The 13,914-nt window shown below is 41.3% G+C and overlaps 1 protein-coding gene across 1 annotated transcript in view; it reads left to right on the forward strand.

Annotated features, from left to right (window-relative positions):
* snap91a (synaptosome associated protein 91a) overlaps window positions 1-13,914 on the forward strand; it is a 74,041-nt gene that overhangs the window by 39,526 nt on the left and 20,601 nt on the right. Inside the window, 9 exon segments of the mRNA XM_051956572.1 lie at window positions 843-954; window positions 1,329-1,435; window positions 1,518-1,559; window positions 8,970-9,031; window positions 9,776-9,788; window positions 9,979-10,145; window positions 10,233-10,327; window positions 12,056-12,070; window positions 12,377-12,589. Of these exon segments, the coding sequence (XP_051812532.1) occupies window positions 843-954; window positions 1,329-1,435; window positions 1,518-1,559; window positions 8,970-9,031; window positions 9,776-9,788; window positions 9,979-10,145; window positions 10,233-10,327; window positions 12,056-12,070; window positions 12,377-12,589 (826 nt within the window).

The following is a 13,914-nucleotide window of genomic DNA, read 5'->3' on the forward strand; positions in this document are numbered from 1 at the left end:
CTCGGTTCAAGCAAGATATCTGCATTGTCCTTCATAGGTATCTTAAATTAATTTTGCACTCGTCATAGTGATGTTGTTGATATTTCTACAGGAGTTCTGTTGTCAAAATGTAATAACAGATTATGTTTGACAAGGCAAACTAATGTTGCACGTCTTTATTTATGTGAGAAGGGATATCAAGGTAGAGGCAGCTTGCTTTTCACACACACACTGGTTCTGCAGCTGTAACCACATATGACACGCTGTTTGACTGCCATGTCAGAGCAACCTGAGGCCACAGTTCCTTTTTAGACCACAAGGCTCTAATGAACGATGCTCCACAAACTCCTTGCTGATAAGCTGTTCCTGTTTCACATCATTTTCTAATGATCTTATCCACCACAATACACAACCCCTTTCACATGTTTGTCCAGCTCAGTATTCAGATTCAGACCAGTCATAGTGATGTTTGAGATATCTGCAGCTATTATTTTTATGACTCAAAACTGAATCTCAGTCATTTTGACCTGTTAGAATGACATTAAAGATATCCTGAGTGAAGCTTCCGACTGGTCACGGTGTAATTCTGACTCATCAAAATGACGTTGTTGATACCTGGTATGTTAAAACCCGGGTATTCAGACTCAGCTATTAATTGATAAAATGCTGTAAAACATGACAGTTTGTGTGACTGTATTAGAAATACTAGACCAAAGGAAAATATTATGTGAAGCTGTTATTTGTCTTATTTATTGGTTTTGCTCTGATAAGTGAAGTACTTGAATATTGAAGCTATTTATCCTCTCGATTTTATGCTTAAAAATACTTTGACTTTGACTTGTCTGATGTATTTGTGTCATCAGGTGCATCCACAGGAGCTGAACAACGGCGTGATCAATTCCTGCTTTCTTCTACTCTTCAAAGATCTGATCAAGCTATACGCCTGCTATAATGACGGCATCATCAACCTGCTAGGTAAAGAATCTCTCTCAGTCGAATGTTGAATGTACCCTTAATGGATCCAGCTTGTGTTCCTCTCTGTCTGTGTTTTATTGTCAACAGACAACATGACAAAAACCAAAACCATCATTGTGTTAGTGCATCCCGAAGTACTTTCACACCTGAAGCCTTTTGTTCCTTCTGCACTGTTGAAAAATATTTAAAACTGGGAATTAAATACTTAGCTCTGTTTTTGTCAGAAGACTAAACGTGTGATCATGCTGTAGGGATTTGTCCCCCTTTGTATTGGTGTGGCTCACTGGTTTTGGCTACACGAGAAAGGATTATTTCAGTCATTATTCTGTAACTTCTCGGGGATAAACCGTCACATTTCAACCTCTTTTGTCCAGAAAAATTTTTCCAAATGAAGAGAAGCCAGTGTAAAGACGGGCTGGAGATCTACAAGAGATTCCTGACACGAATGACTCGGGTTTCTGAATTCTTCAAAATTGCTGAGGTAACTGCAGAGCTCAGTGTCACTGATTAACTGCCAGCTTATGTGCAGATGTTGTCTAACATGTCACTGCCTTCTTTTGCAGCAAGTGGGAATAGACAAAAACGACATACCTGAGCTCACTCAGGTAAGAATGACTGAAGTTTTCCTTACTCTTTTGTGTTTTTCCTTATTGATTATTATTGGATATGTGATATTCTTTTAGGCTACACTAACAGAGCATGTCAGTGTTGTGTTCTTTTTAACTCTCTTGCATGAGTGTCTAAAGCTATGTTTTCTCCTGCTGTGTGGTTGCTCCCCTTTGATACTGATCAGACGTTCACAGGCAGCTCCTCCACACAGCCAATGAGCTGTGCTTCTTTGGTGATTGACGGCCCCTGTGCCCTCCTTCTCTTTTCACTTCCAGAGATGCAGATTGATCATTCAGGCTGAGAGTGTGAGTAGTGAGTAGTGCACAGAGCTAGCTTTGAGAAGCAAACAGCTTAGGGAAGGTCAACATTTGAACTCTCTTTGAGTGCACTGAATTGAAGCACAGTGAGTGCACACCCAGCAGACAGACACCAGGCGCTCTGATGAAGTGGGATGATGTGACTGGAAGAGCCGACTGGATGAAGGCTGTGATATGCTGTGCGATGCTGCTGACCAGGCGGTTGATTCTCCGCTGCTGAAACTCTGAGCTAAACATAGTTTTAGTTTTATAGTTTATAGTTTTAGCAGATTGTTATCCTGAGAATGTGCTGCAGAGTTTCCATGGCAGTTATGGAGTCACAAGATTGTTTGTTGCCTTTTGTGATTCGTGATTTGCGGGTCACTGGCCAATTTAAGTGATTCCCAGTATGAGAAACCTGAATTTTCCAGTTGCTTCCAGAATCAGCTGTAGACTTTTAAACACTGCTGCTGCGGAAACTCTGTCGCTAACGCTGTCCTTTAACACATGGCGGTATGGATGACTTGCATGAAAAGCATGCTGGGATGCTGTCTGGTTATGCTTGTTCGGTTGCTGTAGAACAAATGGAGAAAAGCAGATCCACAACATGGCAAATTAAAAATACTGTAATATTGTTGTACAGTATTTGAAGATGGAGGCTGGACTTTTAGAACTAGTCACATGAAGAAATATAGAGGAGAGTCAACTAGCGGTATCATGTCAGTATGGTTTAGTATGTTAGGAGATACACTCACTTACTCTAGCAGAGGGGTGGCTGAGAGGGTTGATGTTCCTCTCCTGGTTTTTTACCAGATTTAAAAACAGTTGTCTTGAATATAATAGAATTGCCAACATATCATGTTTTCAACTTCAGTCTGAAGGAGGGTTCTTTTCCCCGGAGACTTGGGAATCTGCCAGGTTGTACTTCTTCCAAAATACAAATGAGAAATTTTTCAGCTGCCAATTGTGGATCCGTTAGTATTCTTCTAGTGTTAAGCAAGCTAATGGAAAAAGTCACTCTTGAAATCATATTACACTATTTTTCACTTAATAAATTAAACTCTGAGATGAAAGAGAAATAGTAATTTTATGCTGTCAAGAAATCGATGGGTGGAACTGTCTTAGCTGACTTTAGTGTGGTATTTTATTTTGTAGATTATTATTAAAGAAACTGAACTCATACAGAGCAAGGTCAACATCAATCAGTCTAATGAATAAATCTGAATCCAGCAGGATGTCTGTGGGTTTAGTGACAGTCCATCCTAAATGTCTGCAGTGCTCCTGTAGAGTTGCCTTGGCCTGCTACTTCATTCAGTATTTCACAATGACATACCTAGAGTTATATGTAAGTGCAGTTCTGCTATAACTGTTGATCATACAGTTGTACATTTTGCAACAACTAATAGTACTGAACTAAGGATCACTCTTCAGTCTTTAGTATTATCTGGCTGGATTTGTGAGAACAGGTTTTTCTTGAATGGAGCAAAAGCCTTAAAGCTGCTGTCCGGAGTTTCCGTTTATTTTCAATTTATGTATCATTGTTTAACAAAGCTTAAATGTGTTAGTCTAGTTCGATACTATAATATAAAGTTAGTATAACGCGATATGAAAATTTATTCCTGAGCTCCGCCTTCCTCTCATAGACCCCCATGTTATTCCAAAAAGCGCCGGTCGCTGCCGACCAATCAAGTTCGAGCTTCAGCTTTGTCATGCTGTCAATCAACGGTTACGCGCACAGCAAGCAAGCCCATGCAGAGGTGGGCGAGCTACGCACTACGCAACCGCGCGCACATTTGTTTTGCTTGTGGAGGAGAGAGCATCAGGGATCAGCAACTTCCAGAAAAGTTACCAATCCCACGGCTTGTCAGGCCAAGAGACTGCAGGACGTTTTTTGGCTCGGGGTGCTCGCGTCGCTCCCCGACCACGGCCTCCATAGCCCGCCTGACGGCTTCGTTTAGATGCCCGACCTCTGGAGGAAGATGTTGGGGCGTCTGGGACATACTCTTCGTCAGAGGAGTCATGCAATTCTGAACTCTAGATAGAAATAAATAAACAATGTAACACATATACACGCGTAAATGCACTAAGTTTGATAAACAACGTCATCCAGAGGGATACACGAGTGTAATCACATATTGAAACTTTACTCGTTCGTCCTAGCAGATTCATGTTATTTTGGTATTAGGACAAGTTAGACTCAATACAGCATTCTAACGTAATTCCTTTATTATTTACTAAATGTACTAAATGTAGAAGAGTGGAAAACAGCAAAACAGGCGAGATGCTGCAGCACTCCGGGCACTTCTCTCATGTACTGCGCGCGTGCACAAATAAAGGGGCGAAATCAGAGGGAGGGACCAACAGTGTTCTGGGAGACGCTGCGATTCAAACTCCGGACAGCAGCTTTAATGGTATGTTCAGGAACGTCACTAATAATGGTGATCAGCTCTGACACTGAGCATGCTGGTGTCTTACTCTGTGGACAGCTATAATGGCAGGAACATACTGAAAATGTGATATACGTGATATAATGTATTTCAAGATGTTCCTCTTTCCTCATCCGAGCCTCAAAAGTGGAGCAGAGAATCCTCTGTCTAAACGGCTCAGAGTAAAGCGACATGCTCACACTGCCCTGTGTGTTAGGTGTGAGGCAGAACGCCAGTCTGTCATAGCTCACAGCAGAAGATAGCTTAGCATGCAGTCAAATGAGTAAATAACGCTTTCACACTAGCAGGCAGGCTACAAGGGCTTATCCAGTGGAACAAAAATCAGAACTGATGCAGTGTGCTAATATATAGAGCCAGTACAATGTGGAACATGTTTCTAACTGTCAATGTTAAAGCACCTTGTAAGCTGAATTATAAACAGCTACAGAAAAATAACCACAACATTGACTAGAAAAGCACTCAGAGAGCAGTACTCTGTCAAGGCTGTTCATTACCCCACATGGCATTGTCAGGAATGGGAGCATTTTTTTTAAAGAAATGCAGCATTTATTTATTAGTTATTGACGATCAGAAACGACAGCAGCATAGAATGTGTCCATTTAATATAGATGTACCCACAAATAAAAAGACCTTCCTCTGAGCACAGGCATGTGTTCTGCATGTGCACATTATGTACGGATACTGAATCACGTGACCTAAATATGTAGCAGGTGGCGGAAGTTGATGGGACTCAGAAACACCCCCACAGTTTAATCAGCTGTTCCTTGGATCATTTCTGATGGATAAGTCCTGATAAGTCCTCAGAGGTGGATTTGTAGTAGGATCACAATCAGCTGATGTAGTGTTCACTGGTTGTCATGGTTACAGTGATGGTGTGCTGCTATCTTAGCCTAGCCATGCTACACCCATGTTTCTGATGGCACAAGGGTCTAGGACCGCTTGACAGGGAGGGAGGCGGGCTAAAAGGTTGTCCATCAAATCTCTCTGCAGCAGTTGGGTAGGTATACAACCAATCAACGCAACGAATAGGCTGACGTAGTTCCGAGAGCACCGGCAGATTGTGGCTAAGTCCCATTAGCTTCCCAACCAGCGGAGCCAACTGGTATATTAAGGATTTGCCATATCCCGTCGGCATAAGTCCAAATACGTCTTTCTTCTCAATGAAACACTTCAGTGCCGTCCTTTGTTCATCTTTCAAGTTGAATTTTAGCTTCAAATCTTTAAGGACTGTGGCCAAAGCCGAGTCGAAAGATAACTGTTTATTGTGCTCCGGTTGTTTCTGTCAGAATCGTCACGCCTCTGTCGTCACTTAGTTACGCCCGCCTTCTGACTCTACACTTCATGGTGATTGGTCCGGCCAGTTTTAGGAGAATCCAGCCTCGAGCCTTATGGAGGGTAACTAGACCCACCCTGGCAGAGAATTAAATTCGTTGCCGTGGGTTGTCTAGCGCAGCTAGGCTACTGCTATCTGGCAATGATACAGAAATCTTTAACAAATCCATGGATCCAGACTATAAGCTGCATCACTGCCAGAATCTGATCACTTGGTCCTTGAGTCATTTCTGACCTTCAATGAAAATTTCATCCAAATCTATTAGTCCTTTTTTGAGTGATGTTGCTGACAGATGGACAGACAAACGTACGCCGATCATCACAGAACTCTGCTACGTTCCTTGGTGGAGTAATTACCCAACCTGAACACCTGTGATAGAATGTAGTTTAATGTCTTTTGGTGTTTTTTTTCCTCGACTTTTCCTTGTCGTAAACATGCTAGTATTATGAGGAGTAAGAGCTTCTTTTTTTTATTTACAGTACATGAGTTTAGTTTCTTGTTTTATGTGTTTCTGTATGAGAACCCAGAGTAGCTGTGACTTTAGTGTCACCTTACCCAGCTAAAGAATAAGGAATATGTGCATTGGACTATTTCTTGACCAGACCAGTATTTATGCTAAGCTAAGCTAAACTAACTGCTTCCTGGCTGCAATTTCATATCCATCCAGACATAACAGTGGTGTCATTCTTCTCATCAAACTAACTCCCAAAATTATTGCTTTAAGGAATTATTTTCATATCTTTCTCTTATAGTGTAGAAGAAGTGTGGTGTTTACACTTGCAGCCACATTACATCCCAGTGTCTTCCCTGTAAGGAAATGTTGTAATATTTGCTTCCTTGTGAATGTATTTTAAGTTTCTGACATTTTGGAGAGGATGTGAATGTTGCATAGACAGGGGTCAGATTGTAAAATGATGATGATAACCTCATGCAGGAACTAACTCCACAATTCATGCCAAGTTTAAAGGAAAAAGTGTAGAAAGCTGAACCAGTGTCTTTGTGTCAGCCTGACAAAATGAACCAGACACAGCAAATCAATACAAGGTCAGTGACACTGCTTGAAATGTGCCACGAGCCAGTGTGCAGTGGTATTTATACAAGAGCTACTTTGCCATAATTCAACAGGATAGCATCATTAAACTTCATAGTTCAACCCACAGCCTTTTGAAGCTCCTGGATTAAAACATGAGACACTGCATGGGTGATAAAATTTGATGAATTTGTGCATGAATAGTCTCCCAGACCTCTAAATCTGTAACACATTAATCTCAGTCCCAGCTACCAATATCTGCTCTTGTCTGTTCCCACAGGAATTACATCAACATCACGGAGTAATTTACCACTGACCCACTTTTAGCCACGCTGTTATGTCATCACATGCACACGTGTGTGTTGTTTTTTTTAGATCAGCGAGTAGAAAATAATCTGCAAATGTCGGCAGTGTCAGTTTCATCAGAAAATCTTTTCAGACATAATCCTGGAGGCCTGTTTCTGTCACTTCCACAGGGAGATGTTTCAGCATCTTTTATATTTTCCTCCTTGAATGAAGAGCATCACTGAATGTGTCCAAACACTGCAGTAATGAGCTTTTATATCTGTCCTTTGTGAGCAGAACAGCCCTCTTTGTACTTGGTGATGAGGACGGACTCTTTAAAGTCACAGATTGATAAATGGCCTTTTAATCTCTCTGAAAGCCAAGACACATTATTATCAGCCTTGCTGGCTTGCTTGTCTTCAGTTTTAAGGATAATAGAATTGGTAGCTTTAGATGGATAGCCCCAGAGAATGCAGCAGGGGTTTAAGGAACGCGTATTATTGACTTATTTTATCTGCTGAATTAGCTCTGACCTCTCTGAAGCAGCTGCAGGGTACTGTACTGTCCTTTGCACTGCATGTTGGGAGGTGATCTTGCCCCGTTTAGCCTGGTTGAGCATGCAGCTTTGCATCGTGGCTGACTGGGTCTCTGTTAGCACGAAGATTAAACCTTTGTTCTTTTCCGTTGCTTCTGTATCTTATATGACAAATAGAACTTTATAGGTGATGAAAATACACCAACATCTGTCGACAATTTTCAGTTTTACCAAGTAATGACTGTATGAAATATCTCAGCAGGATTGTGAACAGTTTGATATAATTATCAAACTCTATAATTATGTGTTTTGATCAGTACAAATTCTCATCCAAATCTTGTTTAAACCCACAAAACAAAAATCAAGTTCTCCAGTCTAGTGCAGATCACACAATTTCTAGGGACTAACTGTGTGTGAAATACACCACCGTTCACAAGTTTGGAGTCACTCAGACAACTCCATGTTTTCCATAAATCTCCCTCTTTTATCCATGTGCTAACATAACTGTACAAGGGTTTTCTAACCATCAATGAGCCTTTCAGCACCATTAGCGAACACAATGTAGCATTAGAACACAGGAGTGATGGTTGCTGGAAATGTTCCTCTGTACCCCTATGGAGATATTCCATTAAACATCAGCTGTTTACAGCTACAATAGTCATTTAGCACATTAACTATGTCTGCACTGGATTTATCATTCATTTAATGTTGTCTTCATTGAAAAAAAAAACTGCTTTTGTTTCAAAACTGAGAACATTTGTAAGCAATGCCAGTCCTTTGAACAGCAGTGCATGTGTAAAATAACACATGGCATTTACAATATTTCCATCTGATCACACTTTTTCAGAAAACATGTAATTTCTGTACCTTTAAACCAAAATAAGAACGGTATTTCTTGTACTGCTTCAGTAGGTGGAGGCTCAAGTACAAAAATATAAATCAGTTGTCAAAGGAAAGTTAGCCAACTCACCATAAAACGTATTGAAATCGAAGTAGATGCAATGTGACAGAGCCAATCTAAGTGAGCATTCAGAGATAAAGAAAACTGAGAATAGAGTGAGGTCTTCCAAGAGTCTGTGCTGTTGAGTCAATGCTGATTAGATTATTCAGGAACAATAAAAGTGCTCAAAGAAGACAGTTATCAGAGCATCAGAGAGGAAAACATGACCTCACTGCAATGATCAGGATATCAGTCCGTCTGCAGCCTATCGGTGCATTAGGTAAAGCTACTTCCATTGTCTTTTATTTGGAGTGACATGGATTACACAGTCTACAAACTGACTGGTGCTGTGATTCTGGCTTTTTATACTGTAATATCTAACATGTTAGAACCCCAGTGCTATATATTCAGTTAACCCAGTCCTTTAGTTTTTCTATTTGACTCACTCTGTTCTATTGTCTTTCTCTCTGAAAAACATGCGGCATGTTTCTGAGAAGGGTTGATAGCAGTGATAGCCCCTCTCTCTGTATTTTTCTGCAGGCCCCAGAAAGTCTTCTGGAGTCCCTGGAGACCCACCTCAACACTTTGGAGGGGAAGAAGCCGTAAGTAGCTGAATGTACCGCAGCCTGTTGTGTTTCCTAAGGGTTATTTTAGCAGCAGTTTAGCTTTCTCTCTTCAGGCCTTTCTGGAGTCAGAATTCTAACACGTCATTTCCTCTTGTCTTTACACAACTCAGAGAGGATAAGTAAGTATTCTCTGTTGATGAGAATAGGGCTTGTAAACATATATATACATATTTTAAATCATTTTTATTGATTGTGTAAAAGTTTTGTCCTACTTAGGTTACTATTTTTAATGACTCCATAGAAACAGAAATCTGAAGAATCACTTTGTATTTTCATGCGGGATCATTTTGCTTCAGACGCATTTCTATAGAATGATTTTCCATTTTGTGCCCCACAGTACTTTGGATTGCATCTTATCTCATGTCATCACTAACACGTTATCTTGTGTTACCATCGTGCTGTCCAGTCAGCCCCGACTTTTACAAAGCTTTCGTTGCATGCCATTTACAAGCATTCAGCTCGTACTTTGTGTCTGTAATGCTGAGAAGAAAAGCTTTGTTGAGGTGGAGCTGAGGCCAAGATGCTGTTACTCAGCAGCTCAGCATGGATCCATTAATTGCAGATGTTCTCTTAATGGAATTGGTTTGAAATGCTGCCTGCCTGAAAACTCCAAAGTGATACTTAAGCTGTGACGGTGCCTCTCATCTCAATACCAGCCGTTACGTTTCATCGTGTGCGTTGCTGAACTCTTTAACCTGTGTGCTGTCGTTGTTTTGGCAGGTCGCCCACTAAGGTAAGCTTTGTTTCCTGATAATCATGATTTAGTTTTAATCGTAGCAGTCTTTATTACTTTTTAGAGTCAAAATACAGTTATCCTGAGGTCTTTAAACATGTGAAATGCAGACACCCTTAACAGACGTGTTGTGTTAAAAGCTGCTGAGCCGTGTTGGTCGCCGTCTAATGTGAGTGTTTATCTGCAACAGGATGTGACGGCCAACAACAGCTCGCCAGCTGCAGCTGCTGCACCGGCCAAACCTGCGCCTCCCGCCCACCCCGGCGGACCCCCTGCTCGCCCCGGGCCTCCAGCCAAACCCCCTCCACCCTCCGTTACCCCCACAGCACGCACCCCCACCACCACCGCTACCAGCAAGTAAGACACGCTCAGTATTAACGAGTTGTGACTCAGCTGTAGAGCTCTCCGATGACACTGCCTCTCTCTGTCTTTCTCTGTGCTCAGTGCTCTTGATGACGGTTTCCTGTTGGATCTGGACCCCATGTCCTCCTCGTCAGCAGGGGGCGCTGCAGCGACTGCCTCCACGACTGGATGGGGAGGTGAGATCTTTCTGCTGCGTCAGTAACCGACTGTGCTGTGTGAGATTTCCATTGTCACACAGCACATGAACAACTCAAAGAGCTAATGATGGATGATCTGCTGCTAGTCATAGTTAAATCTGGAAACAATAGGTAGAGGTAGAGAAAAGCAGGTTCCAGAATTCTACTACTATAACAGCTGTTCATTTGGTCGGCTGAATTGACAACTACTGACAGATTCGATCAGGTGTAACTTTAACAGACTGACTAGTTCGTTTAAACCAAGATTTTCATAAAATGGATCATAAAAATTCATTTTGTTGCAACATACTTATCATGTTAAACTCTGGTGCAGACATGTCTGCTGGAGACTCATAGATGCTCCTCTGATGATCTGCAGCGTTTAACTTGCAAAGATGTTTTTCAAAACACTTCATTGGACACATTAATCGATCTACAAGACAAAAAAACTGACCAAAGTGCTGTTCTGAAGCTCTGTTTTTATTTGCTAGCATATTTAGCTTGAGCATATTTCAGTTTAAATTGGATTCTCTGTAGCTTCACGTTTTAGGCAGCAGTCAGCGTCCTCACCAGCTGATCCTCCATGTAGAAAACACAGGAGGTACAATAAACAGCTGTGTTGTATCACCCACAAGAACCCTCATATTATAAACAGAAATGTGGGATCAGCTCGTCTGTTTTCACTTTTAACGCTACGAGAAAAGACCGCACAATGGAAAACACTACAAATTAGATATGTGTGTGTGTGTATGACCAGGGATTAGAAAGTTCAAAGCAGGAATTATATTTTCTAACATAAGCTCTAATTCTAAGCAGATAAGATGCTTTTTGACCTTGGAAGTAGCTTTCATTTCTACTGCAAGAAGTAGGCCAGTTACCTGCACATGCTACCAGTTGTAGCCTATGTTAGACCTATTATCTGTCCTCTCATGTTCACCTCTTTAGCATTCTGAGAAACCCAAAGTTCAGCAGACCAGACACAGCAATTCACATCTGCTCAGCTGTGACAGAACAATAAGTGTTAGAGGGAGGTGTTCAAAAAGAGACACTGAATGGCCTTCACTTAATGTACTTGCCGAAAAAATGTCAGTCGATGGCAGGGCATATTTTACAGACTTACATTCCATCAGATGTAAATGGACCCGTTCAGTGTTTTGTACATTTCATCCCATTAACTACAAACTCTTTTACTTCACATTGTGTGGATCATTTTCCAGAGCATCCAGTGAGTTAAGAACACTGCAGAGTGATTTTAACAACACAGTGAATGAATGAAAAACGAGTGCTGCATGGAAGAAGAAAATCAATGTAAAACCATGCAGTGTGCTTTAGGAAATAGCTGGCAGCAGTACTGAGTCTTTTCAGTTTATCATAAATGAGCTGCAACGAGCAAACTCTGGTCTTTTAGAACAACTCCTCACAGTAGAATAAGAAGTGCTGTCCTCCTCTTTGATGTGGAACCTCTGGTGGTTCATTACTGTACATTTTCATGGTACAGCTGCTCCATTAATGACTTGGACAGTCTAGCTGTAGCCTTATTTAAATCTTAATTCCATGAAGGTTCCTTTCATACTGCTGGCTTTACTGTCGGTCTGTATCTGCTTTTCTTGCTTGTTCTGCATAATGTTTGCAGCTTAATTTCTTTGGGACATCTGTGTACTTTAAAATGAAACCTCCTCTCTTTACTAATTCCCTCTGGCCTTTCTTTTTTTGTTGTTTGTTGTGCAGACCTCTTGGCTGAGGGTGGGTATTCCGTTGACAGCACTCTGCTCCTGACTGAAGATGAGAAATGGCCACAGGCAGTGGATTTTTCACTGTCCAACTTGGCTTTTCTATTGCCTGTGTGTCAGGCGGTGATTGCATAGAAAACAAATGTGTTTAGCACCCAGATTCTTCTTGCTAGTCTCTTACCACACACCATGTCTGAACTTTTTCACTTTCACTCTGACACTGCTGTCTCGCTACCATTTCCTTTTCTCTCCTTCTATTCTCTCTGCTGGGGGTTGTGACTGGGTCGTGGCATTTGGATTACGGGGTTTATCTGCATAGCAACTCCAGCCGCTACCGATGGAGCCTCTGAAGCTCTCCTGGCAGAAGGAGAGTCTGCTGATGCTGATGCTGATGCTGATGCTGCAGCCGCTGCCGTTCCTGCAGTCGCTGTTGCTGCCGCTGCTCCTGCCGCTGTGGCTGCACCAGCACCCACCTCCCTGCCCGTCGCTGCTCCCGCCACCACCTCAGCCTCAGACATCGACCTTTTCGGAGGTCAGTGTGGGCGGAGGGTAGGATGTAGAACAGGATAGACAGCATGGCGGCCTGCCTGCTTCTCTGCAACAAGCCTCATCACCATTTAGTCATTTACTGACTAAACTTCCTTTGCTACAGAGTTTGTACTTAGAGGATTGGATTTGACGATCACGTCCTACCACTATTATATTCCTTAGGATTGTTATTTCATAGCTCTACAAATACAGGCTTTTGGATCATCATATTATACATTTATGTGACAACTAAAAGTTAAAGAGTCTGATTTCAACATTACTGCATTTTTAATTCAACATGAAACCTTATTAGTAACCTGAAAACCCTGCTAGAATCAATAGAAATGTACAGTATGGCATGTCAGTAAGTGGATGACACCCAGTTTGTGCTTCAAACACACTACATCACATTTGAATCACAGAGCTAAACATCTCAGTTTCAAAAAACACTTTAAAAACCCACAAAGTTGTTTGTCAGCACTTACATCTGTTTTAAGGCATTTCCTTCATCCTCAGTGACTCTTCTTATGATCGGGTAAAATATGTATAATTTTTTAATTGAATGTATGTGTAATGATTACAAAATGTAATGATTTATGGCCATTCTGAACAGAGGCAAAATATCCTGCCTCATTTATATGCCAATACGAAGTAATTGAAACACTATTTTAAATCTTCATTCTTTGGTTTGAAAAGTCCTGGAGGATTCTGGAAATAACAGCAGTAAGAGCTGTTGTGGTTTGGGTTTTTTGGAAAGTCAGATGCTTGATACTGTGACTCAAAATGTTTTTACATCCTGCTCTGTTACTATTGCGTGCACTACTGTGCTGACATAATATCGAGCTTTCACACAGCCTGTGTTTCATTGAGCACAGGGTAAAACATTTATTATTTGTGGCACATCCCAAAAATATGCCGTGCAGTACTTTCTTTTCACTGGAGTTATTCAAGGCTGCAGATCTGTAACAAAACACCAACAGGATTTAAACATTTAGTAGTGCTTCATAATGATGTAATGATGTGCGCATCCCAATAACCCCACTGGAATGTGATTAGTCTGCTCTATGCAGCATATTTTTGGGATTTGTTGTTTTTTTTCTTCTTTTTGTTCATCACCCTTAATGATTTCATTACTAATGACTTCCTGACAGTTTCATAAATCTGTCAAGATGATTATTAGTTGGATTTATTTAATGATATTATGGCTTTTTGATGTTAACATCAGCCCTAATGTTACGACCACTGAATAGAACCTATGAAGTCTCTTTGTCAAAGTTTTGTTTTGTTCATCCCTGAACTTGACATTTCCCCTGTTGTCACAGAGTACAA

Source organism: Acanthochromis polyacanthus, chromosome 12 (assembly GCF_021347895.1).
Source record: "Acanthochromis polyacanthus isolate Apoly-LR-REF ecotype Palm Island chromosome 12, KAUST_Apoly_ChrSc, whole genome shotgun sequence".
NCBI lineage: Eukaryota > Metazoa > Chordata > Actinopteri > Pomacentridae > Acanthochromis > Acanthochromis polyacanthus.